Source organism: Macrobrachium nipponense, chromosome 34 (genome assembly GCF_015104395.2).
Source record: "Macrobrachium nipponense isolate FS-2020 chromosome 34, ASM1510439v2, whole genome shotgun sequence".
Taxonomy (NCBI): Eukaryota; Metazoa; Arthropoda; class Malacostraca; order Decapoda; family Palaemonidae; genus Macrobrachium; species Macrobrachium nipponense.
In genome coordinates, this window is record NC_061095.1 from 2,528,600 (window position 1) to 2,556,281 (window position 27,682).

The 27,682-nt window shown below is 49.8% G+C and overlaps 1 protein-coding gene across 1 annotated transcript; it reads left to right on the forward strand.

Moving 5' to 3' along the window:
* The first annotated feature begins 33 nt into the window (after positions 1-33).
* LOC135207823 (ragulator complex protein LAMTOR5-like) lies at positions 34-27,682 on the forward strand. The gene is made up of 4 exons (XM_064239679.1): positions 34-189; positions 19,629-19,690; positions 20,010-20,124; positions 27,401-27,682. The coding sequence occupies exons 1-4, from the start codon at positions 155-157 to the stop codon at positions 27,465-27,467; spliced, it is 279 nt and encodes a 92-aa protein (XP_064095749.1). The 5' UTR covers positions 34-154; the 3' UTR covers positions 27,468-27,682.

The window sequence follows — 27,682 nt, forward strand, 5'->3', positions numbered from 1 at the left end:
TAACTAAAAACCTACATTTTGTCGTAACGAACAGTTTCCTCATAACAACAACGTCCCTACCAGACTTCGACTGCAGACGAAAAAGTCCACTTTACACTATACGTCGTATATCCAAGTGTCAAGTGAATTTCGTCGAAGCCACTTCGTAAAAATCATGGAGAAGTCTCTGGAAAAGTGCTTAGATGACGTGTAAGTGACATTAGGGACTGCAGGCCTATGTAAATTAAGTACAAAAAAAGGAGGCGTGTGCTGGGGTAGGCCTCTTCGTGATCATGACTCATAGAACCCTATGTTGTCGAGGTGTTGTTTTAGACCACATAATGTTGGCTAGCTGCTTGATAGAATTATTAAGATTAATTTAGAATATGTGGTGATATACTATTAAGATCCTAGACGTCTAAGTACACCTAAGGGTAATATTTTTTACATTTTAGGCTAAAGTAAGCTAAAAAAAAAAAAAAATACCCTACGTCATACTAGGGTAAACAACCGCGTGGACTGCCCAACTCACCGACTACCACGGCTTGGCCACCCTCCGAAAAAGTACTTAAAACGCGTCCTGACATCGGAGATGGTCATCAGTCACGAGTTGTTGGTGGTGATTGAAGGAACTCAAGACCTGTACTCTCCTTTTGAAGCAAGTATTTTCTCCAAAATTAGAAATTTAGGCCATATTTTAAGATCTAAACAGAGGGTAATGAAGAGGGTGGCCAACGCAGTTCCCACAGCGCCAAAACGCTTTAGAAACTTTTACTTATGATTATAAAAGTTTAGAAGATTGACGCCATCTTGATGTTTGCGGAGTCGTTTGTGTCAACAAACTTCCCATTTCTTGTGATAAATCCGCACACCACTTGTACCCATAGACACGGGGGCACTTTCATCACAACAATCGTAAACTCGACTTCCAACCAGCGCTTATTCGTACTTATTCAAGGGGACTACGGCATACTTTGCGGCGTTTTGCACTCTTCAATTGTTTATCAGTGTTGTCAATTGGTAATATGTGTTTACCCTTCAAACTGGGTATAAGATTTACACAAAACCGGGGAAATAAGCGAAATTAGCGTATCTATATTTGTAGTATATATACATATTACAGCAATTTTATCATTACTGTATTACTATGACAACTATAATTTATGGAAACAGTTTGTAAATGCATCGGCGTATGTGTGACGCTCCACTAGATTGGCAATGATGAGTCATTTTTCCTTGCGTCGTCTGCTCGTAAGTATACATCAGAAATATTTTTAATTTTTCGGGGTTAATTTGGTTGCAAAAAAGGGATAATAGACATGAATTAAATAAACATTTTGAAGTAAAGTTAAACTAAATAATGAGTAAAGTAAACAATTAAGGGAATAAAGCTTTGTACCTCTTAAGGTGTAGTCGTCTGCTGCTCGTAACTGTTTGCAGAGTGAGTGCTTAGGAACCAGGAACAGCAACGTGGTTCAGGTGTAATGTGGAGTGAATTAAGACCAAAATGTGTATAATTATAATCAAATAAGCACTGTGGAGTTTCAGTTGTGATGGCAGTAAGGATAAAACCACCAATTACAAGGTAAAAATAAATTCAGTTCAAACCATGACCCGGGAATAAAAGTTTCATACTTTCACTAATATAGGCAACAAAATGTTGTTTTATTGTGCTGATTACAACTGCAATCTTGAGTAAGATCAATAAACGTTACATATATACGCTAACATTATTCAAATGAGTGTTGAGAAGGCTGGGAAAGAGGGTGGCTCTGCTGTGCTTACGAACGACACCTCACGTGGTTGCTGTCATATTGGATTTCAAAACTGCCTTGAAAACATATTTTGCGAAGAGCTCACAAGTTTATTTTAGTTCGTATGGCGTTTTCATATATCAAATTATGTTGATGAAACTTCAATCTTTTGAATGGTACACATGAAGTTGTAATTGTATTCTTGTTTCACCAATTAAATATCGAGTGAATAAGGCCTGACCAGCGTGATGACGATGGATTGTCCGCGGTTGTTTACCCTATGTGGTCTTATTCATATGTTTGGTTTAACCCACGTTATGTTGCCTTTTAGATTTTATATTAATTTAAATGAGAATATGTGATGGTATATTAATGTCCCGGCCACCTAGATAGGCCCAAAGGTATGTGTTGGGGTTTAAGCTATGATAAGGGAAGTCCCACATCAGGCTTGCCGATGCAAACTTATTATCAAGATGTAGCATAGCCTAACTTGTACCGTGTGCCTAACCTACTGAAACTTTGGCAAAGCTATAGCTAGAGTTAGCCTAGCCTATTTTTAACAGCAAGAGATCGTTATGGGGTAAACAACCGACTGGACTAGCCGAGCCACTGACTACCCTGTTTGAGGCCACCCTCCGAAAAAGTACTTTAACACGTCCTGACACCGGAGATAGGCATCAGTCACGAGTTGTTGGTGGTGAGAGCTGGAGCTCGAGACCTCTACTCTCCTTCCGAAGTAAGTGTTTTCTCCAAAGTTAGAAATTAAGGTCATATTTTAAGATGAAACAGAGGTTAATGAAAAGTCTGGCTGTACGCAGTGCACATTACCATGACGATTTTGAAATATTTACTTACAACTCGGAATATTTCGAAGATTGATGCCATCTGGCTGTTTGCGGAATCGCTTGTGTCAATAAACTTCCCATTCCATGTGCTAAATCCGCACACCAATTGTACCCATAGACTTCGTGAGGCACTTTCTTCACAAAAATCGTAAACTATGACTTCCACCCACGACTTATCCAAGGGAACTATGATTTTTGGTAGAAGAAGGAGGAGCGTGCACTACATAAGTATTTAAATAAATAGTTAAACAGCAGTATAATGTCATGAATTGCATAAATTTTTTACATATTCATGATTGTTAATTTGAAAATATTAATTGTTGAAAAAGTAACTAGATTCCTGACTCTCATATTAACGGTTTTGCTGTGACCGGCGCCTACGGCGTTCTTCGCACTCTTCTATTGTTTATCAGTGTTGCCAATTGGTATGTGTTTACCCTCCAACCTGGGTATAAGACTTACACAAAACCAGGGAAATAAGTGAAATTAGTGTACCTATTTGTAGTATATATACATAGAGCAATTTTATCATTATTGCATTACTATGACAACTAGAATTCATAGAAACAGTTTGTAAATGCATCGACATATGTGTGAAGCTCCACTAGATTGGCAACGATGAGTCATTTTGCCGTCTGCTCATGTGGACTTTAGAAATATCTGTAATTTGTTCCGATACGTAATACAAACCATCGGTCCTTTAACAATAGGAAGTAGCTAGCGGCAGCTGGAACGGTCGTAAGCTTCGAACAAGGGGAGAACGGTAGTTAACTGCTTGTCCGATCGTCGCGCGCCGCGCGACTGGGAGGTAAACAAATCACTTTTGCTTTCGGCCGTGTGTGGGAAGGACGTGTTCGCCATCGCTCTGCCCGCTTGTCGTTTGCTTCAATTCTTGAGTATTTGGTTTCTATTTCTGTGTATCAGGAGTGATAGTAAGTACTTTTTTCTCTATTTCAATTGATTACAATGAGTGAATCAGAGGAAATTGAAATTTCACCGCGCCCTCCAGTCGCCCGTAGAGTGTGTCCCGGGCTGGAGGGACGTAAATGTGGGGGGTTCAGGTCCTTTGTGGAGGTGGACCCCCACGAGGTTTGTACTCGTTGTCGAGGGCGAGAGTGCTCTCGTAACGAGCCATGTATGGTTTGTATGAATTGGTCCGAGGCGCAGTGTGCTGTACGAGGGCAGGAAGAGACTTAGGCCGGCCAAGAAGTCATCGGAAAGTCCAGTGACTCCTTTGGTGACGGACACTTCGTCCTCTTTCCTGCCTCCCGGCCAGCCCCCACGGTTTGCGCCTTCCCCTGCGGGGGGGGTAGCGGAGTCCGTTTCCTCTCTCGATCCGTCGAGTGTGGAGGAGGGCGCCCGCTACCCGGACGTACAGTTGTATTCGGGGTCTTCTGTCCGCTCTGGGGGGGGAATTTCGCCCCCAGGCGCGGGAAGCCCCTCCTATTAACCCGACTCTTGCTTCCGCAGGTGTGTCAGCAGCGAAGGACGACTTGGGACAGGTGGGAGTCGCTGGGACTGCAGGGAGTGCCCAGCATCCAAGGGTGATACAGCGGTTGGCGGGGTCGGCCGTGGTCACTCATGGTGCGGTGACCACCACGACGACCACATTAACTACCCCTGCGTATGAGATGCCGACCACATCTTGTATATACGCCTCACTATGTCGTTGACACCCACGGTGGCAGTACAAAAACAATTGCCGCCGTTCCAAAGAGACGATGCCACCACCACCTGGATTTTCCTTTGCCGACCCCGGACTTCCGCTGCCCCAAGAGTACCCCCCGGACCTGCCGCCAGTGCCACGGATGTCGGTGACTGTCGACAGGACGCCTGGCTCTCCCTTAGTACCCCTGCCGTGCCTGCCGTACCTGTGGCCGCTCCAGCGACTCTTTCCTTTTCAGGTCGCACATTCAATTTCAGATGTTCCTGCGGTTCCTGCTGTTCCGGGGACCTGTTCCTGCCGTTCCCCGCTGCTGGTGTTGCTGTAACAGTCTCAGGTCCTTCCGGACAGGTGCGAGTCGGGCCCTGTTGCTTCGGCAACTGCCCCGGCTCCCTCCTGGATGGAAGAACCTGACGTCTGTCCTGCGGAGCCTGGCGAAGAAGAAGAGGAAGAGGAAGAAGGTGTCGTCATCGTCTTCATCGTCTTCTTCGTCGTCTGCTGCCTCTCCTTCCCCTTCGACTTCTAAGGCCAAACAGCCGAAGAAGAAGAAGGTTGCCTCCTCCCCCCCTAAGAAGACTCCTTCGGGATCTTCTAAGGGCCCGGCTCGCTCAGGCGAGCTGGGGAGCTCTTCTGCTGGTCCCTCCTGTTTCCTTCGGGCGTGGCGGGGGCCCGTCGCTTCTTCTGGCAAATGCCAAGAAGAAGTCGACGGGGACCAGAGGTGCATCAGCTTCGGCTGGTGCGTCCTCACCTGGTGCTAGTGGTTCTGCCGCTAAACCATGGTTCCCCGTCTCGGCTGCTTCCGTCGTTCGCGAGAAGCACCGACGTGGACGCTCTTCTAAAGAGGACCGTCCAGCCAAAGTTTCGACGGCCGAGCTCGCTCGCCGTCAAGACAGCGGCACGGAGCAGAAGACTGGCGAGGGTCGTTGCACCACGACTCTCGCCAGGCCACTGGACGCTCTCGCAGCGACCAGCCGGCTGCTCGGGCTGACGTGACGGTCACTGACCGGCCACGGGTTGAGGCGAGGAAGGAGTCCCCACGGCCGCCGGTACCAGCCACGGCTAGTACCAGCGGTTTGACGCGCCGAGAGGACGCTGGCCGGTCTCGACGCGAAAGGGAGCCTAGCAGGTCACCCGTCCGCCGCTCCCTGATGGGTACCGGGCGGAGACGTGACCAGCGGCAGCTCGCCTGACGCTAGAGAGCGGCTCTCGACGTTCTCAGCCGAGCCAATCGCCCCAGGCGAGCGGCGACGCTAGGCCTGCTGCTAGACCGTCACCGCGGGTTGACGATCGGCAGCAGCCCTCTGCGCACGCTGGTCCTGCCAGCGAGCGCGGGGGAGCGTCAGGTCTGCCTCTCCTATACCTTCAACCTCCTCGGGCTATACCGGGAGGAGCGAGGTACCAAGGAGCGATCACGAGAGGTGCGCCGCTCGTGACCCAGCTATGACGCCGTACGGCTCAGGCACGGTCTTAGGACCGACCAGGACGTACGCGCAAGTAGTTGGAGGCGACCGTCAGGGGTCTGTCGCTGTTCCTCCTTCTGAAGGAGGAGTATCGAGGGATATGCTCTTGTTGGAGGGACTGGACGGTCCTACTCCACAGGACGCTGTGGACGCCCGAGATACAGAGGAACTTCGCGGAAGTCATTAAGCTGATGCGTCTGCATAATGGCCTCGCGGAAGGATCGCCGCTACCACCATCAGAGCCCACGTCCCGGCTCGAGTCATTTTGGGGTCCCAAGAGGGAGCCCAAAATGATGATGGGGTTGCCACGATCAGAGCTTGCGGACTCAGTCCTGGATCAGGTGGAGAATCTCGTCTCAGGACGGGAGGACTCGCTAAAATCCGGACGGTCCTCTAAGCTGCTTCCTCCTCCTCTACAGCGGCAGAGGCGTTTTTACGTGCCATCAGAAGACCCGATACTGCCGAAACAGGTTAACCCGGAGTTAGCGAGGCTGACTCCAGGTGTGTCCCTGCAGCAGCTCCTGTCGGAGAACCTATGGTTCTCGCAGCAGGAGGCACTTGCCCTGGAATCTACCGCTATGGCAGCATTCCAGGCAGTTTCCTTTGTTGGATTTGTGGTCCCTCACAATATCCAGGTGGCGGCCGGCTCCTGGAGTTCTGCTCTCGAAGACGACGCTCCTCAGGAGACTGTGCCAGTCTGGAGGAAGAGCAATCTCTTACCTCGCCCATCAGATCTGCTAACCTGTGGGCCAACTTGGTTCTTCGGCGTAGGGACGCAGTCCTTACCCGAGTGACCAATGGGGCTGGCGTGAGGCGGCACTCGGGCTAAGAAATGGACCTCTTAGGAGTTCCCCAGCTCTCTTTCCTGGAGAGATGGTGGACGCTGCGGTGGAACGGCGGCGCACTGACGAGAGTGACCGCTTAGTCCACCAGGCAGTCTCGAAGGTTTCTGGGCAACCTCGAGTAACTGCGGCCAAACCAAAGAGCTTGGCTAGCGCTTCCACGGCGGCGAAGACGGTTGCACCGTCCAAACCCCGTGTGAAGACTCCAGTTGTTTCGACTTCTGCGAGAGGAGGCCGCAATCAGCCCTCCTCCCAGCCCTCCTTTCCCCTCCCCGAGGAAGTGCTGGAAAGAAGTCGAAACGAGGAGGGAAACGCTAGGGACGGCGTTCCCCCTCACCTGCTGCCTAAGGTGTGGGGGGGGTGCCTGGCGAGCCATTGGGCGACTTGGCAGCGCTACGGCGCCGAGAACTGGATAGTAGACGTCCTTCGGGAGGGATATCTACTACCCTTCGAGTCTCGGCCCCCCCGGCCCTCATCTCCAAACCGGTCCATCTACAGACCTATGTCCGGGGATCAGCAAAGGACACGCTCTTTCGACAGGAGATCAAGACCATGCTGGCGAAACGAGCTGTAGAAATCGTGGAGGACCAGTCACCAGGCTTTTACAGCCGCCTCTTCCTAGTGGAGAAGGCATCGGGGGGCTGGGGCTGGCGCCCGGTGATAGACCTCTCTCCCCTGAACCGCTTCGTTCGCACGACGCGTTTCACGATTGAGTCGGCACGCTCAGTGCTCGACTCGATCCGGGGGAACGTTTCATGCTTTCGGTGGACCTGAAAGGACGCGTATTTTCAAATACCCATCCATCAGTCCTCCAGAAAGTACCTCCGCTTCATCTTCGACGGGACGGTGTACCAATTCGGGAGGGCACTTTTGTTTTCGGTCTCTCAACCGCCCCACAGGTGTTCACGCGAGTGTTCACTCTGGTGTCGGCTTGGGCCCCATTCGAACGGGATACGTCTTCTGAGGTATCTCGACGATTGGCTAGTCCTGGCGAGCTCCCGCTCGCAGTTGCTACAGGACAGAGATCGACTCCTCAAGTTTTGTCGCGATCTGGGGATCGTGATAAACTACGAGAAGTCCGATCTCGAACCCAAGCAAAGAAGATGAAGTACTGGGTATGCTGATAGATACGGTAGCAGGGCAAGTCTTTCCCGCAGACTTGCGTATCAGCAAATTCAGGGAGGCAGCCGGCCGGTTCCTGTGCGGCAGGCACAGGCAGCACAGCAATGGCAAGTCGTGATCGGCCATCTGTCGTCACTCGAGAAGTTAGTCCCTACGGCGTCTCACCTGCGGTCTCTCCAGTGGAGGCTAAGGGAGAGTTGGTCCCAGGCAAGGATCCTCCTTACTTTCCCGTGGCTATCACGGACAGGTGAGGCAGGACCTAGCCTGGTGGCTCGACGACAAGAACCTCTTAAGAGGAGTGCCCATACGCACTCCCCCCCCGGAGATGCTTCTGTTCTCAGACGCATCGACCGAGGGATGGCGCACACCTGGAGGAGTTGCTGACTGCAGGTGTGTGGGACCATCACGAAAAGCACCTTCACATCAATGTCCTGGAACTCAAGGCGGCGTTCAACGCTCTCCGAGAGTTTCGGGACCGCTTGGTGGGACACTCAGTGGTGTTGATGTGCGACAACACCACAGTAGTGGCATATGTCAACAAGCAGGGGGGTGGGCTAGTGTCTCTTCCGCTCCATCAGTTGACGGTGCAGCGTGCACGAGTGGGCCACGGCTCACTCGATAGAGCTGTCAGCACGCTACATTCCAGGCAAGAGGAATGTAGTAGCGGACAAGCTCAGCCGTCGGGATCAGGTGATAGGGACCGAATGGTCTCTACACCAAGATGTGGCGGAAAGGCTCTTCAACCTGTGGGGGCGACCGGTCGTAGACCTGTTTCGCCACCCGGCACACACAGGAAGACCCAGGTGTTCTTCTCGGCCGTGCCGGACCCATGGGCAGCTGCAGAGGACGCTCTCCAACACCCCTGGGACAACCTCTTCGCTTACGCCTTTCCTCCCTTCTGTCTGATTCGGAAAGTGATCAGTCGAGCGCTGGTCACTCCCAATCTCAGAATGATCCTGGTGGCTCCCAAACGGCCTCAAGCCGTTTGGTATCCGGACCTGCTGGCTCTTCTTGCAGACGCACCGAGAGAGCTACCCAACTGGCACAACCTTCTAGCCCAGCCACACGTAGAACGGTACCACGGGGCGCGGGGTTCCAGGTCCCTTCAACTTCACGGCTGGCTGTTATCCACCATCTCTTGCGAACGAGAGGCTTTCTCGTAGCGCAGCAACAGAGATGGCTGGACACGTCAGACCAGTCCTCTGCAGCTGTGTACCAGGGGAAGTGGGCCGTCTTCTGTGGTTGGTGTCGTAGACAGGGTTTGTCTCCTCTCAGAGCCACTCTTCAGCAGTAGCGGATTTCCTCGTGTTTCTTCGCCGAGAGAAGCTCCTCTCAGTACCCACAGTTAAGATATAGAGCCGCTCTGGCTCTCGTCCTAAAACTGAGGGGACTGGATATCACGAATTCGTTCGAGATATCCTTGCTAATGAGGAGCTTAAATTCGAAAGGTCTTGCCCACACCCAAGGGAACTCACGCCCCCTGCGTGGGACGTGACTCTCGTCCTTAGGAGTCTGACTCGAGCACCGTTCGAGCCACTCCGAGAGTCGTCAGACAGGGATCTGACCCTCAAGACCCTCTTCTTGCTGGCCCCTGGCATCGGCGAAGAGAGTAGGGGAAACTACATGGCCTTTCGTTATGATGTTAAACATACCAGAGGCTGGGGATCTGTGACGCTCGATTTCGTCCCGAACTTCGTAGCTAAGACTCAGAATCCGTCGATCCCTGACGACAGGTTCGAGTCTTTCACGATACCCCTCCCTGCTGGACTTTACAGATAACGATGCGGATGAGATGCTGCTTTGTCCTGTGAGGGCGCTACGGCGCTATCTGAAGAGAACTCGACATCTCAGGCCTGAGTGTCGACGCCTCTTCGTTAGCACTGGGGTCACCAAGAAAGAAGTCTCCAAGAACACGCTTTCTTTCTGGCTACGTGAGGTGATCAGGAGAGCGTACGAAGCTGATGGTAGCGACGACATCCGTACGCTCCGACCGAGAGCCCACGAAGTCAGAGGTATCGGACCCTCCTTAGCGTTCCGTAAGAACTTCTCCGTGGCGCAGGTCCTGAAGGCAGGTGTCTGGGCCAACCAGACCACCTTCACGTCCTTCTACCTTCGGTGGATATTGCCCACAAGTCCTTGGATACTTTTTCCTTGGGACCTGTGGTGGCTGCTCAACACGTTGTGTAAGCTTACCCAGCACCCGAGCAGGCAGAACAGCATCGATCCTGGTATGACTGGGAGGAATGCATGTGTGAATGAGAGAGTGACTGGCTTCTCTTCACCATCTTTTTCTACCTCTACCTGTGGGCAGAGGGATACGGTCGTTACCTTGCTGGAAAGGAAGTCAGATGCAGGTAAGCTATTCAACAAGAGCTCCATCCTATCTCTTTAACTAGAGATAGGAGTAAATATCCACCACTTCTCCAACAAGGGGGAGAAGTGGATGCCAACATGAGACAAACCCATTACTTTACATTGGCTAATGTAAAGGAAAAAAGTTCTTACAATGCTGGTACGAAGAGATACGCTTTGCCTCTCTCTTAGTACTCGGCCCAGAGGTCTGACCATTGATCCTGCGGTTGCACATTGACCCCGATCAATCGGACAGAGGCTTGGATCCCTCCCTCGCTCTTACGACCAGGGAGGCATTCCAGGGATGGACGAACACCAGCTGTTCATCAAAAGACTCAGATTCCACCCACCAAGAAGTGAGTCTTCCTATTGTTAAAGGACCGATGGTTTGTATTACGTATCGGAACAAATGACAATTTGTCGAAAATTGCATTTTTCCTAACTATACAAACCTGAGTCCTTTAACATAAAGTCCCTCCTCATGCCACCCCTCACTCTGCGTATTTTGCATGGGCCAAAAGCAAAAGTGATTTGTTTACCTCCCAGTCGCGCGGCGCGCGACGATACGGAACAAGCAGTTAACTACCGTTCCTCCCCTTGTTTCGAAGCTTACGACCGTTCCAGCTGCCGCTAGCTACTTCCTATTGTTAAAGACCTCAGGTTTGTGTAGTTAGGAAAAATGCAATTTTCCGACAAATTGTCATTTTTCGGGGTTAATTTGGTTGCAAAAAAAGGGATAATAGACATGAATTAAATAAATTTTGAAGTAATAAAGTAAAGTTAAACTAAATAATGAGTAAAGTAAACCATTAAGGGAATAAAGCTTTGCACCTCATAAACCGTGTACTCGTGTGCTGCCCGCAACAGTATTTGTTGAGTGAGCGCTTACGAACCAGGAACCGCAACATAGTTCAAGTGCAGTTTGGAATGAATTAAGACCAAAACATGTATAATTACAATCAAATAAGCACTGTGGAGTTTCAGTTGTGATGGCAGTAAGGATAAAACCACCGATGATTACAAGGTAAAATGAATTTCAGTTCAAACCATGACCCCAGGAATAAGAAGTTTCATACTTTCACTAATATAGGCAACAAAATGTTGTTTTATTGTGCTGATTACAACTGCAATCTTGTGTGAGGTCAATGAACGTTACTATATATGCTAACATTGTTCAATGAGTGTTGGGAAGGCTGGGAAAGAGGGTGGCTCTGCTGTGCTTACGAACGACACCTCACTTGGTTGCTGCCATATTTGGATTTTTAAAACTGCCTTGAAAACATATTTTACAAAGACCTCACACGCTTATTTTAGTTCGTATGGCGTTTTCATATATCACATTGTGTTGACGAAACTTCAATCTTTTGAATGGTATGCTTAAAGATGTAACTGTCTTCTTGTTTCAACAATTAAATATCGAGTGAATAAGGCTGATCCACTCGATGACGATGAATCCACTGCGTGCTTCCCCCTATGCACTTGTGAACTTAGGCTAGCCTATGTTAAGTAAGGTTGTATTGGCTAATATTTCCTTAAGAGATATCATTGTGATTTCCCTCTTAAACTGGAACCTTTTATTTGTTCCGATACGTAATACAAACCCTCGGTCCTTTAACAATAGGAAGTAGCTAGCGGCAGCTGGAACGGTCGTAAGCTTCGAACAAGGGGAGAACGGTAGTTAACTGCTTGTCCGATCGTCGCGCGCCGCGCGAACTGGGAGGTAAACAAACCACTTTTGCTTTCGGCCGTGTGTGGAAGGACGTGTTCGCCATCGCTCTGCCCGCTTGTCGTTTGCTTTGAGTTTGAGTATTTGCCTCTCTTTCTGTATAAATCAGGAGTGACTGTAAGTACTTTTACAATTCTTATTGATCTTGCAATGAGTGAATTGGAAGAAATGGAGATATCGCCGCGCCCTCCAGTCGCCCGTAGAGTGTGTCCCGGGCTGGAGGGGCGTAGATGTGGAGGTTTCAGGTCATTTGTTGACGTGGACCCCCACGAGGTTTGTACTCGTTGTCGGGGGCGAGAGTGCTCCCGCAACGAACCCTGTGTCACATGTATGAATTGGTCCGAGGCGCAGTGGGTGCTGTACGAGGGCAGGAAGAGACTTAGGCCGCCCAAGAAGTCATCGGAAAGTCCAGTGACTCCTTTGGTAACGGACACTTCGTCCTCTTTCCTGCCCCCCGCCAGCCCCCACGTTTCGCGCCTTCCCCTGCGGGGGGGTAGCGGAGTCCTTTTCCTCTCTCGATCCGTCGAGTGTGGATGAGGGCGCCCTCCGCTACCCGGACGTACAACTGTACTCGGGGTCTTCCGTCCGCTCTGGGTGGGGGGGGTGTTTCTCCCCCCAGGCGCGAGGAAGCCCCCTCCAACTAACCCGACTGTTTGCTTCCGCAGGTGTGCCATCAGCGAAGGACGACTTGGGACAGGTGTGGGAGTCGCTGGGACTGCAGGGAGTGCCCAGCATCCAGGGGTTGCTTCAGCGGTTGGCGGGGTCGGCAGTGGTCACTCATGGTGCGGTGACCACTACTACTACCACAGTAACGACACCAGCATATGAGATGCCACCGCATCTGGTGTATACGCCCCATATAATGTCGGTGACACCCACGGTGGCTATACAAAAACCCATTGCTGCCGTGCCAAAGAGGACGGTGCCACCACCACCTGGATTTTTTCCTTTGCCGATCCCGGACTTCCGCTGCCCAAAGAGTACCCCCCTGGACCTGCCGCCAGTGCCACGGATGACGGTGACTGCCGACAGGACGCCTGGCTCTCCCGTGGTACCTGCCGTGCCTGCCGTACCTGTTGCCGTTCCAGCTACTCTTTCCCTTTCAGATCGGCCTGCACATTCTCTTTCAGATGTTCCTGCCGTTCCTGCTGTTCCCGGACCTGTTCCTGTTGTTCCTGCTGCTGGTGGTGCTGTCCACAGTCTCGGTCTTTCCGGACAGGTGCAGTCGGGCCCTGTTGCTTCGGCAACTGCCCCGGCTCCCTCCTGGATGGAAGACCTGACGTCTGTTCTGCGGTGGAGCCTGGCGAAGAAGAAGAGGAAGAGGAAGAAGGTGTCGTCGTCGTCTTCATCGTCTTCTTCGTCGTCTGCTGCTCTCCTTCCCCTTCGACTTCTAAGGCTAAACAGCCGAAGAAGAAGAAGGGTGCCTCCTCCCCCCCTAAGAGACTCCTTCGGGATCTTCTAAGGGCCCGGCTCGCACAGGCGAGCTGGGAGCTCTTCTGCTGGTCCTCCTGTTCCTTCGGGAACGGGGCCCGTCGCTTCTTCTGCAAAGAAGAAGTCGACGGGGACCAAGAGGTGCACCAGCCCTCGGCTGGTGCTTCCTCACCTGGTGCTAGCGGTTCTGCCGCTAAACCAGGTTCCGTCTCGGCCGCTTCTCGTTCGCGAGAAGCACCGAGTGGACGCTCTTCCAAAGAGGACCGTCCAGCCAAAGTTTTGACGCCCGAGCTCGCTCGCCGTCAAGACAGCGGCGCGGAGCAGAAGACTGGCGAGAGTCGTGCACACGACTCCGCCAGGCCAGTGGACGCTCTCGCAGCGATCAACTGGCTGCTCGGGCTGACGTGACGTCGCTGACCAGCCACGGGTTGAGGCGAGGAAGGTCCCCGCGGCCGCCGGTACCAGCCACGGCTGGTACCAGCGGCTCGACGCGCCGAGAGGACGCTGGCCGGTCTCGACGCGACAGAGAGCCTAGCAGGTCACCCGTCGCCGCTCCCGATGGGATTACCGGGCGGAGACGGTGACCAGCGGCAGCTCGCCTGACGCTAGAGATCGGTCCTCGACGTTCTCAGCCGAGCCAATCGCCCCAGGCGAGCGGCAAGGCTAGGCCTGCTGCTCGGACCGTCACCGCGGGTTGACGATCAGCAGCAGCCCTCCACGCACGCTGGTCCTGCCAGCGAGCGAGGGGGGAGCGTCAGGTCTGCCTCTTCCCGTACCTTCAACCTCCTCGGGCTATACCGGGAGGAGCGAGGTACCGAGGAGCGATCACGAGAGGTGCGCCCTCGTGACCCAGCTTATGACGCCGTACGGCTCAGGCACGGTCTTAGGACCGACCAGAACGTACGCGCAAGTAGTTGGAGGCGACCGTCAGGGGTCTGTCGCTGTTTCCTCCTTCTGAAGGAGGAGTATCGAGGGATATGCTCTTGCTGGAGGGACCTGGACGGTCCTACTCCACAAGACGCTGTAACACCTGAGATACAGAGGAACTTCGCAGAGGTCATTAAGCTGATTGCGTCTGCATAATGGCCTTGCGGAAGGATCGTCGCTACACAGCAGAGCCCACGTCCCGGCTTGAATCATTTTGGGGTCCCAAGAGGGAGCCCAAAATGATGGTGGGTTGCCACGATCAGAGCTTGCGGACTCGGTCCTGGATCAGGTAGAGTATCTCTCTCTGGACGGGAGGACTCGCTAAATCCGGACAGTCCTCTAAGCTGCTTCCTCCTCCTCTACAGCGACAGAGGCGATTTTACGTGCCTTCGGAAGACCCGATACTGCCGAAACAGGTTAACCCGGAGTTAGCGAGGCTGACTCCAGGTGTGTCCCTGCAGCAGCTCCTGTCGGAGAACCTATGGTTCTCGCAGCAGGAGCACTTGCCCTGGAATCTACCGCTATGGCAGCATTCCAGGCAGTTTCCTGGTTGGATTTGTGGTCCCTCACAATATCCAAAGTAGCGGCCGACTCTGGGAGTTCTGCTCTCGAAGACGACGCTTCTTTCAGGAGACTGTGCCAGTCTGAGGAAGAGCAATCTCTTACCTCGCCCATCAGACTGCTAACCTGTGGGCCAACTTGGTTCTTCGACGTAGGGACGCAGTCCTTACCCGAGGGTGACCAAGGGGGGCCGGGGGCCGGGCGTGAGGCGGCACTCGGGCTACGAAATGGACCTCTTAGGAGTTCCCCAGCTCTCTTTCCTGGAGAGATGGTGGACGCTGCGGTGGAACGGCGGCGCACTGACGAGAGTGACCGCTTAGTCCACCAGGCAGTCCTCGAAGGTTTCTGGGCAATCTCGAGTAACTGCGGCCAAACCAAAGAGCTTGGCTAGCGCTTCCACGGCGGCGAAGACGGTTGCACCGTCCAAACCCCGTGTGAAGACTCCAGCTGTTTTTCAACTTCTGCTAGAGGAGGCCGCAACCAGCCCTCCTCCCAGCCCTCCTTTCCCCGAGGAGGTGCTGGAAAGAAGTCGAAACAAGGAGGGAAACGCTAGGGACGGCGTTCCCCCTCACCTGCTGCCGGAAGTGGGGGGGTGCTAGCGAGCCATTGGGCGACTTGGCAGCGCTACGGCGCCGAGAACTGGATATAGACGTCCTTCGGGAGGGATATCTACTACCCTTCGAGTCTCAGGCCCCCCCTCATCTCCAAACCGGTCCATCTACAGACCTATGTCCGGGGATCAGCAAAGGACAACGCTCTTCGACAGGAGATCAAGACCATGCTGGCGAAACGAGCTGTAGAAATCGTGGAGGACCAGTCACCGGGCTTTTACAGCCGCCTCTTCCTAGTGGAGAAGGCAATCGGGGGCTGGCGTCCGGTGATAGACCTCTCTCCCCTGAACCGCTTCGTTCGCACGACGCGGTTCACGATTGGAGTCGGTCACGCTCAGTGCTCGACTCGATCAGGGGGAACGATTTCATGCTTTCAGTGGACCTGAAGGACGCGTATTTTCAAATACCCATCCATCAGTCCTCCAGAAAGTACCTCCGCTTCATCTTCGACGGGGACGGTGTACCAATTCAGGGCACTTTGTTTCGGTCTCTCAACCGCCCCACAGGTGTTCACGCGAGTGTTCACTCTGGTGTCGGCTTGGGCCCATTCGAACGGGATACGTCTTCTGAGGTATCTCGACGATTGGCTAGTCCTGGCGAGCTCCCGCTCGCAGTTGCTACAGGACAGAGATCGACTCCTCAAGTTTTGTCGCGATCTGGGATCGTGATAAACTACGAGAAGTCCGACCTCGAACCCAAGCAGAAGATGAAGTACCTGGGTATGCTGATAGATACGGTAGCAGGGCAAGTCTTTCCCGCAGACTTGCGTATCAGCAAATTCAGGGAGGCAGCCGGCCGGTTCCTGTCGCGGCAGGAACAGGCAGCACAGCAATGGCAAGTCGTGATCGGCCATCTGTCGTCACTCGAGAAGTTAGTCCCTCACGGGCGTCTTCACCTGCGGTCTCTCCAGTGGAGACTAAGGGAGAGTTGGTCTCAGGCCAAGGATCCTCCTTACTTTCCCGTGGCTATCACGGACAAGGTGAGGCAGGACCTAGCCTGGTGGCTCGACGACAAGAACCTCTTAAGAGGAGTGCCCATACGCACTCCCCCCACGGAGATGCTTCTGTTCTCAGACGCATCGACCGAGGGATGGGGCGCACACCTGGAGGAGTTGCTGACTGCAGGTGTGGTTGGGACCATCACGAGAAGCACCTTCACATCAATGTCCTGGAACTCAAGGCGGCGTTCAACGCTCTCCAAGAGTTTCAGGACCGCTTGGTGGGACACTCAGTGGTGTTGATGTGCGACAACACCACAGTAGTGGCATATGTCAACAAGCAGGGGGGGCTAGTGTCTCTTCCGCTCCATCAGTTGACAGTGCAGGTGCACGAGTGGGCCACGGCTCACTCGATAGAGCTGTCAGCACGCTACATTCCAGGCAAGAGGAATGTAGTAGCAGACAAGCTCAGCCGTCGGGATCAGGTGATAGGGACCGAATGGTCTCTACACCAAGACGTGGCGGAAAGGCTCTTCAACCTGTGGGGGCGACCGGTCGTAGACCTGTTCGCCACCCGGCACAACAGAAAAACTTCAGGTTTTCTTTTCAGCTGTGCCGGACCATGGGCAGCTGCAGAGGACGCTCTCCAACACCCCTGGGACAACCTCTTCGCCTACGCCTTTCCTCCCTTCTGTCTGATTCGGAAAGTGATCAGTCGAGCGCTGGTCACTCCCAATCTCAGAATGATCCTGGTGGCTCCCAAACGACCACAAGCCGTTTGGTATCCGGACCTGCTGGCTCTTCTTGCGGACGCACCGAGAGAGCTACCCCACTTGGCACAACCTTCTAGCCCAGCCACACGTAGAACGGTACCACCAAGCAGTCCAGTCCCTTCAACTTCACGGCTGGCTGTTATCCACCATCTCTTGCGAACGAGAGGCTTTTCTCGTAGCGCAGCAACAGAGATGGCTGGGACACGTCCGACAGTCCTCTGCAGCTGTGTACCAGGGGAAGTGGGCCGTCTTCTGTGGTTGGTGTCGTAGACAGGGTCTGTCTCCTCTCAGAGCACTCTTCAGCAGGTAGCGGATTTCCTCGTGTTTCTTCGCCGAGAGAAGCTCCTCTCAGTACCCACAGTTAAGGGATATAGAGCCGCCCTGGCTCTCGTCCTAAAACTGAGGGGACTGGACATCTCGAATTCGTTCGAGATATCCTTGCTAATGAGGAGCTTCGAAAGGTCTTGCCCACCCAGGGAACTCAGGCCCCCTGCGTGGGATGTGACTCTCGTACTTAGGAGTTTGACTCGAAGACCCTTCGAGCCACTCCGAGAGTCGTCAGACAGGGATCTGACCCTCAAGACCCTCTTCTTGCTGGCCCTGGCATCGGCGAAGAGAGTAGGGGAACTACATGGCCTTTCTTATGATGTTAAACATACCAGAGGCTGGGGATCGGTTTGACGCTCGATTTCGTCCCGAACTTCGTAGCTAAGACTCAGAATCCGTCGATCCCTGACGACAGGTTCGAGTCTTTCACGATCCCCTCCCTCCTGGACTTCACCGATAATGATGCGGATGAGATGCTGCTTTGTCCTGTGAGGGCGCTACGGCGCTATCTGAAGAGAACTCGACATCTCAGGCCTGAGTGTCGACCGCCTCTTCGTTAGCACTGGGGTTACCAAGAAAGAAGTCTCCAAGAACACGCTTTCTTTCTGGCTGCGTGAGGTGATCAGGAGAGCGTACGAAGCTGCATGGTAGCGACGACATCCGTACGCTCCGTCCGAGAGCCCACGAAGTCAGAGGTATCGGACCCTCCTTAGCGTTCCGTAAGAACTTCTCCGTGGCGCAGGTCCTGAAGGCAGGTGTCTGGGCCAACCAGACCACCTTCACGTCCTTCTACCTTCGGGATATTGCCCACAAGTCCTTGGATACTTTTTCCTTGGGACCTGTGGTGGCTGCTCAACACGTTGTGTAAGCTTACCGCACCCGAGCAGGCAGAACAGCATCGATTCCTGGTATGACTGGAAGAATGAATGCGTGAATGAGAGAGTGACTGGCTTCTTCTTCACCATCTTTCTCTACCTCTACCTGTGGGCAGAGGGATACGGTCGTTACCTTGCTGGAAGGGAGTCAGATGCAGGTAAGCTATTCAACAGAGCTCCATCCTACCTCTTTAACTAGAGATAGGAGTAAATATCCACCACTTTCTCCAACAAGGGGAGAAAGTGGATGCCGACATGAGACAAACCCATTACTTTACATTTGCTCATGTAAAAGAAAAAGTTCTTACAATGCTGGTACAAAGAGATACGCTTGCCTCTCTCTTAGTAACTCGGCCCAGAGGTCTGACCATTGATCCTGCGGTGCACACCCCGATCAATCGGACAGAGGCTTGGATCCCTCCCTCGCTCTTACGACCAGGGAGGCATTCCAGGGATGGACGAACACCAGTCTGTTCATCCAAAAAGACTCAGATTCCTCCCACAAGAAGTGAGTCTTCCTATTGTTAAAGGACCGAGGGTTTGTATTACGTATCGGAACAAATGACAATTTGTCGAAAATTGCATTTTCCTAACTATACAAACCTGAGTCCTTTAACATATAGTCCCTCCTCATGCCACCCTCACTCTGCGTATTTTGCATGGGCCAAAAGCAAAAGTGATTTGTTTACCTCCCAGTCGCGCGGCGCGCGACGATCGGACAAGCAGTTAACTACCGTTCTCCCCTTGTTCGAAGCTTACGACCGTTCCAGCTGTCGCTAGCTACTTCCTATTGTTAAAGGACCTCAGGTTTGTATAGTTAGGAAAAATGCAATTTTCGACAAATTGTCATATTTTTCTTTGAAGGTTTTTTGTGTTTTATGCATTTTTGACCATGATTGTTATGCAAACCTCTTATCTTTTTGTTTTCCTATACCCTGTAATGAATAATTGTGGGAATGCAAGGTTTTTGCATATGGGGATATACAGCCATGACTATATTGCACTCGCATGAATGGTGAGAGAGATGTATAAGTCACAAGACAAGGGGTTGGATAAATGATATAGCTAGTCAGTGTGAGTAGGCTAACTGGTAGCAATGACCAAATAAGTTACTGAACATGAAGGCCCCACGATAGTAATCGCACGATACACTCTAACGTAACCTACCGTAACCTTGCTGGTCTTACTTGACACAGCCAACCCTCCCAGCTAAACCTGACCTTGATAACCAAACCATATATTTTGTTTAAAGATACGAGAAGTTTATATCAGGTAAAATTTTACTTAGCCATTAAGTTATAGAAAAGATATTGCCCAAGTGCTTCTTGTGCTATTTTGAGTGTATCATTCTTGTGTAGCTTCTTAGCACTGTATATCTTATTGTTTACACTGTCATGTTATTCATTTGTTTGCAACAATTGTAATATCCGAAATATTTTTCAGGTATCACAGCACTGGAGTTTCTGGTGTGCTCTGTGCAGATAGCCAAGGACTTTGTTTAGGAGGTATTGAATTAAGAACTTTTTGTTGTTGGCATATTGAAGTATCTCAGTTCAGTTTCATGTTATAATATTTCTGTAAAAAAAAAGATTCAATATTGCTTTCTGTTTTGATTAAAGTAGTGCAGTTAATCGATGAACCCAAAACCATAAATTTTAAGATTCAGTTTTAAAATTTGTTATGCATTCTTTAAATGTTGACCTGTTTTACTAACTTTAATTAGTAAGTGAAACAAGGGGATTTTGTGCTCCATTTTATATTTTATTAAGAATTGTAGGTTGTAGGTATTTGTGTCTACTATTTTTAATTATTATTATTTTGCAGTCAGAGGGAAAGCTTCTGCATCTTCATCTGGTGTGATATCATCTCTCGCCAACAAGGCGGCCATGCTGGAACCAGGAAATTCTCAGCCAGTCATTCTCTTGGAAAGTGACAACAGGTTAGTGTCATTAGGAAGTAATTAAACATTACAATTATGTCATTTCTTTCCCGTTATAGTCTTGTAAGTGAGCCAATTGAATTATGCCAGTTGCTTACATCACCAGAGTAGCTTTTTTACTTTATCCATTCTCTTTGTTCTCTTCGCACTTAGCTGTCCAACATCTTTCATTTGACCTTGGTCCACTTTTCATCTCGTACTCGATAACAGTTGCTTGGGGTATCATTATGCTACCTTCAAGCAATGATGAGTCCCTGTTTAGAGGAAGTGAAAAGGACTTGGAATAAATTTAAATGTAGTAGACTTTTAGACGTGGATCACACTGAACCTTCTGGGTTGTTAGGAGATTTGTGAATCGGCTGCAGATTGGATGATCACTGATATTTTTGTCATCATATATCACCAAAATGGATATAATGAAAGAGTAAGAAAGTCAGAGTGAAAATTTTGATGTAGAATTGTGAACTATGAATTTATTGTATGAAAATAGGAAAATAAATAAAGTCAAATTTTATTGTAGTGTCTTACCGAACAATTATAGAGTCCGTGATTCCACGAGCGGCAGGATACTAAATTCAAATTTAGCGCGTCGGCGTCGCCAACACTGGTGGTGATGGACGTCATCTCCCTCCACTCGCGGGAGAACCAGGTACAACTGCCCAGGTGAATCCAATTCTTTTCCTGCCGGCGTCCGGTGAACATCGGTGGTCGGTGCGGTTGGATGACTTTGCTTCGCTTTTTTCTTTTGTGGATTTGATCTTCGGAATTGGTGAAGTACTCTTTTTTGGGCGTTGTTGTTATTTTGCTTTTTATTTAGCGTTGCCATGTCGGATTCTAGTCGAGTCGGGAGTTAGGTTTTGCATCTCAGGATGTAAAACTAGATTATCCAAGTTAGAGTATGATTCTCACACTAAATGTGTTAAGTGTAGGGGACAGGTTTGTTCAGCAGATCGAACATGTAACGAGTGTAGTGATTGGACTGATTCTCAATGGAAGTTTTTTAGTTCATACTCGGAGAAATTAGCTAAAGACAGAATTAGAAAAGCAGTGCTTAGGGAAAGTAGACTTAGCTCTGCTTCGTCTTGCGATGCATCTGTTCCTTCTGTTTCTCCTCAAATTGTTATGTCTCCTTTAACTACACCTCCTATTCCTCCTACTAATCCCACTTCTCCGGCTTCCCGTGTAGTTTTCTTCCGACACCATTGCCAGTCTGGAATCGAGGTTAGATCAGAAATTTTCGGTACTAGCGAATACGGTTTTGCAACTTGGTAATTCAGTTAAGACGTTTTTGGAGAAAGCGGCTTCAGGTAAGAGTGTAGTTGAGGGTGCGTCTGTCTGTCCTGACACGTCTCCTAGACAAAGGTCACTGTCCAGCTCCCCCGCACCGGGGAGAAGGACATTAACCGGTAAGTCCAAGGGAGTCGAATCGGGATTTGCCTCAACAGGGCTCGGTTAAGCGTTGGAAAGGTGTTGCGGTCAGACGCCTTTCAAATGATTCAAGCGATTCGTCTCCGGTCGCGCGGCGCTCTTGGCGAGATTCGCCGTTTCGCGTCCCTCAAAGAGGCGTTCAGGCGCCGATTCTTCGCCTCCTCCAGTCAAGCGGTATAAGGAGCCTGAGAGTATGGGTTGCGCCTCGGCCGTAGCGGCTCGTTCGTCGCCTCAATCTGTGCCTTTTTCAGCTCCATCTACTAGTAGAGATTGTGGTTTTAGCGCTGTAGCTAGCAGTTCTAAGGGTGTTTCTTAGGCGCTTTTTCGTCTGTTACGCCTGATGCGCCTGTTTCGCCTCGAATTTCGGCGGCTCCGAGCGAGGCGCAAGTAGTTTTTTTTTTTCCGCCTCCTGCTGAACATTTAGGCTCTTCCAAGCTACGTTAACTGTTTTGATTCGTCTCTGGCGCCTTTGCGCAAGCAGTTAGAGATGTTAACCAACTGGATGAATGAGTCCAAGGGTGGTTCGAAACCTTCAGATCCGGTTGTAGTTCCGTCTACTTCTTCGGCGGTATCGGAGAATGAAGAAGTAGAGGAGGAGGATTCACATCACCTCTCGTGTTATTCACGTCTCCTTAGATTTCTTCTGGTATCTTATCCAGATTATTTTGAGAAAGCGGCTCCGCGCTCCCCAACTTCGACTTTTTTGATGAGGAGGAAAACTTCAGACCCTCTCCTCCCAAAACTTGTTCTATCTAAAGCGGTTAGACATTCGTTGAAAGAGACGGAGAAATGGATGTCTATGAAAAGAGACTTAGGGAAGGCTCTTTGCTTACCCTCCCTCTAAGTTGCTTCGTAAGAGGTATAGGTTTTATGTAACTGGGGAAGCTCCTTCTCTGGGAGTTTCTGCCTCCTCCCAGGGAGACTTCTCCAGTTTAATCGACTCTCTAGAAGATCTGCTTTCGCCGCAGCGAAAGTTTTCTTTACAGCGCCTGAGTTGGACCACGTTGTAAAGAATCATTTAAACTTTTGGAAGTCTTTAGCTTCCTTGATTGGACTATTGGCGCTTTAGCGGCCAAGATCGAAGACTGTCCTTCTCTTTCTCAGGAGTTAGCGGAGGATTGGATTGGTGTTCTGTCCTGTGCGGACAAATCCATTAGGGATGGATGTGATGAGTTAGCTTCGCTCATCGCCTTTGGTACCCTTAAGAAAAGGCAACTTTGGTGCTCCTTTGCTTCTAAAAGGGTTACGTCCCAACAGAAGTCTGCTCTCTTGTTTGCTCCTTTTGTGAAAGATAACCTCTTTCCAGACGATGTAGTGTTGTCAATTTCGTCTGCGCTAGATAAGAAATCTACTTCGGATTTACTGGCACAGTCTACTAAGAGACCTAAAGCTCCTGTGGAGACTGTTCCTTCGGTTTCTCCTCTGGCCCAAGCGCCTTTTCGAGGGAGAAAACCCAAGCGCTTCTTTCGGCCGAAGTCGAATTTGCGACCTCAGTCTAAGCCTCGGCCAAGGTTAACAAACCTTCCAAATGAAAGCTCGGTTCTTCATGCACCAGTGGGAGCCAGGCTGGCTCTGTTTTGGGAGGAATGGGAAAACAGAGGAGCAGAAGCCTGGGTAGTGCAAGTACTCAAGTTCGGCTATCGTATTCCTCTCGTTTCACCTCCTTCGCTCTCACCTGTGCCAATTCCATTCCAGGCATACTCTCCGGGCTCAGACAAATTTCTGGCGCTAGCCGCAGAAGTGGAAGCGCTTGTTCTCAAAGAAGTGATAGAACAGATAGAAGGGGATTTTCCTCCAGGCTTTTACAATCGCCTTTTTGTAGTTCCCAAGTCATCAGGGGGCTGGAGGCCGGTTTTGGATGTGAGCGCCCTGAGCTTGCATGTCCAGAAAACAAAATTTCATATGGAGACCACTCGGTCGGTTCTGGAGTCCATCAGACAGGGGGATTGGATGGTCTCTCTGGACATGCAAGACGCTTATTTTCACATTCCGATACATCGCGAATCTCGGAAGTACCTGAGGTTCATGTTCGAAAGGCAAGGTGTTTCAGTTTCGGGCGCTTTGCTTCGGACTAGCGACCGCTCCTCAAGTTTTCACCAGGGTTCTATCCCCGATAGGAAGCTGGCTGCACATATTAGGAGTAAGAATCTCCCTCTATCTGGACGATTGGCTTCTCCGGTCGGAATCAGAGAGTCGGTGCATGAAGGACCTGGAACAATCTGGATCTTGCCAGAAAGTTAGGAATTCTGGTCAACAAACAGAAGTCCCAGTTGGTTCCATCTCAGAGCATCCTTTATTTGGGGATGATTCTGAATGCTCAAGTTTTTCCGGGCTTTTCTGTCCCCGAAGAGGGTTCAAGGCTGTCTGGAGACAGTTCAGGAGTTCTTGGACAAAAATAAAAGGTAAGTTCTGCCAATCAGTGGATGAGGCTCCTGGGCAAATTGACGTCAGTGGAGAAATTTGTGACGGGAAGACTGCACATGAGACCTCTGCAGTTTTTCCTGAGAGCCTCTTGGTGCAGGAAGACACAACCAGACTCGATTACCTTTCCTGTCACAGATCAAATAAAAGAGGACCTAAGGTGGTGGCTCTCTCGAGCAAGGTTGGAAGAAGGGTTAGATTTACAACCCATCCTCCCGAACCTACAGTTCTTTTCCGACGCATCGACACAGGTTGGGGAGCCCTACTGGGAAATCAACGAACTTCAGGAGCTTGGTCGGAGAAGGAGAAGAAGTTCCACATAAATGTAAAGGAACTGTTAGCAATTTTCCTGGGGCTCAGACAGTTTTTCGGAGCTTAGTAGAAGGTCGAGTAGTGGCAGTGCACTCCGACAACTCCACGGCTCTCTCGTACGTGCGGAAACAGGGGGGGACTCAGTCTTTCTCTCTATACGAAGTAGCCAAGGATCTCCTCCTGTGGTCAAACGAAGCGAAGGTTCAGCTAGTCCCGAGATTTGTTCCGGGAAAGATGAACGTCCTGGCGACGAGTTAAGTCGTCAACAGCAAGTGTTACCTCTGGAGTGGACTTTGGACAACAAGATTTGTCAGAAACTTTGGCACCTTTGGGGACGACCGTCAATAGACCTGTTCGCGACATCAAGGAACAACCGTCTTCCTCTCTTTTGTTCTCCAGTCCCAGATCCTCTAGCTTGGTCGGTGGACGCAATGCTGTTGATTGGTCGGGTCTGGAAGCTTATGCATTCCCTCCGTTCGGTCTAATAAGAGAGGTGCTGAACAAGTTCATGTCGCACACCAATGTAACACTAACGTTAATCGCTCCCTTTTGGCCCAGGAAAGATGGTTCCCGGACCTTCTCCAGTTGTTAGTAGACTTCCCCAGACTTCTTCCTCCAGAGAAGTGGCTTCTCAAACAACCTCACTTCAAGAGGTTCCACCAAAACTTGTCCGCTCTAGCTCTGACAGGGTTCAGACTGTCCGGAATCTTGTCAGAGCGAAAGGATTTTCAAGAAGAGCTGCAGAAGCTATCGCTCGTTGTAGGAGAGAGTCTTCTAACAAACTCTATCAAGGGAAGTGGAGAATCTTCAGAGAGTGGTGTAGAAGTGCTAAAGTCTCTACTTCTGCGACCTCTTTAACAGAAATAGCAGATTTTCTTCTATTTCTTAGGAACTCTAAGAAACTGGCTCCTTCGACGATCAGAGGTATATAGAGCCATGCTCTCTTCGGTTTTTTTCGACATCGAGGTTTGGATATTTCCTCCAATTCAGATCTGTCGGACCTCATTAGGTCTTTCGAAACCACTAAGCTCCCGCAAAGATACAGTGGCTTGGAACTTAGATGTGGTGCTTAAGTTCCTCATGGGGCCACCGTTTGAGCCTTTGAAGTCGGCTTCACTCAGGAACTTGACTAAGAAGGCACTTTTTGCTTATTGCACTAGCTTCTGCTAAGCGTGTCAGCGAATTGCACGCTATAGACAAAAGAGTCGGTTTCTCTCAAGGCAATGCTGTATTTTCGGTATCTTTGACCTTTCTAGCCAAAAATGAGAATCCTTCTAATCCTTGGCCGAGGAGTTTTGTGGTAAGGAACTTAACTGATTTGGTTGGACATGAGGAGGAAGAAAGGCTCTTATGTCCAGTCAGGGCTATTAAGCAGTATCTGTTTGCCACTAAGGGTATTAGAGGACAATCTTCTAAGCTCTGGACCTCGGTTCAAAATCCCTCTCGTCCTCTTTCTAAGAATGCTATATCGTTCTTTATTAGAGAGCTTATCAGGGAAGCTCACTCGCAGTCCGAGAACGACAATCTTTTCCGTTCTGAGAGTTAAAGCTCCACGAGGTTAGAGCAGTGGCAACTTCTTTAGCATTCAGAAGAATTTATCTTTAGCTTTCGATTCTTCAGAGCACGTTCTGGAGATCGAATTCGGTTTTTGCGAGTCATTATCTCAAAGAGATAGAAACGGTTTTCGAGAATTGTAAAACGTTAGGTCCTGTGGCGGTTTCTGGCATGGTGTTGGGAGAAACGGCACAGGGGTCGTCACCTCTATGCTAACTTTTCACCTTGAATAGGTTGTCGAGTTCAAGGGAAGCTGGGGGTACTGAGTACCTGGGATACTCACCAGTCTGTTAGGTCAGATTTTACAATGGTTGGGTATATATGTTTTTAAATCTGGTGTTGGTGACAAATGTTTTGTATGTTTGAATTTCTGGTCTTAGCCTAGGGCAAGGGCAATCTTTGTTGTTACTATCCTCCGTCAGTCAGCCTTGACTCGCTTGAACTACGGAAGGATTCCACTCCTGTAGAGGCTAACTTTGGTCAAATTCCAATTCCTCTACAATAGTAAGAAGAGCACCGACCAGAGGCAGTAACAGTCTGCTGTAGCTCTCTTACAAGGTAAGGTACAACAGACACCTTGAGTGTTTACTGGTATTGCAATAAATGTAACCATTTAAAAATACTAGTGGTCCACTGAATCCCACCTTCCCAGAAATGTGTAATCAGCTCTATAATTGTTCGGTAAGACACTACAATAAAAATGAAATTTTCATTATTAAAATGAAGTTTTATTGTATACTTACCGAACAATTATGATTATACCCACCCTCCTCCCCTTAGGTGGACGGACGGGCAGAAAGAATTGGATTCACCTGGGCAGTTGTACCTGGTTCTCCCGCGAGTGGAGGGAGATGACGTCATCACCACCAGTGTTGGCGACGCCGACTCGAACTAAATTTGAATTTAGTATCCTGCCGCTCGTGGAAATCACGGCTCTATAATTGTTCGGTAAGTATACAATAAAACTTCATTTTAATAATGAAAATTTCATTTTAACAAGTACTAGTATTTTTTGTGAACAACTGAGAGCAGATTAAACAATACTACAAGAGGAAGATGGTGCACTTTTTTGTGGTATTTTAGGAATAAAATTCCCAACACTTTGACAGGTATACACATATTTTGCTTCTAATGTTTATCTTGTCTAGTTTAGTCACCTTTATTAGGAATTTTCATATCATTTTATGCTTTTTGAAGCGATAAAATGAAAATTGCTTTTGTGCACAATTTACCATTTGGTTTAGTGGTTCTCAAAATACTTTGAGAAGTCTTGTGGATACACCTATGCTTCTGATAGTTTTCATGTCCAATCTAGTCTCATGCTTAGCTAAACTTAAATTAAAAGTATATTCTTGTATCATGAGTTATAACTTATCATGTCATTTGATACATTTTGAATTAATATTATGCACAATGTGCAATTTAGGTCAGTGGTTCTCAACTAGTGGGCCTTAGCATTTTTCCAGGTGGACCACTAACTTAACAGTCCATGATTTCTGTTTTTTTTTTATCTAACAGATGGAACAGCCTGTACTGTATACATTTTCATTTTGTTTTGCAGTCAGTGCCTCATCCATCGAAACAACGGCGTGACCCTCGCAATATACAAGTCGCCGGAAACATCGTAGTGATATATAAGGACTTTGTCTTAGTATGTTGTCTTGCAGTATTTAAGCAAAGTCATTTTTATATTCCAGAATCTTTCATTTTAGTACTAGCTATTCTGTATTTATATGTAAGGAGAGCATTTTAATCATAGGATGAGAAAAGTAAAGGCAGATGAAGTCAAGTAATTGTGGCATTCATACTAGTGGAATGGGTGTCACCTTCAGAGTGACAGCGT

Coding starts and splice junctions, on each gene's coding strand:
- LOC135207823 (XM_064239679.1), top strand. CDS start 155: ATGGAGAAGTCTCTGGAAAAGTGCTTAGATGACGT. Junction 19,691..20,009: donor CCAAGGACTTTGTTTAGGAG/GTATTGAATTAA, acceptor ATTATTTTGCAG/TCAGAGGGAAAGCTTCTGCA. Junction 20,125..27,400: donor CTCTTGGAAAGTGACAACAG/GTTAGTGTCATT, acceptor TTTGTTTTGCAG/TCAGTGCCTCATCCATCGAA.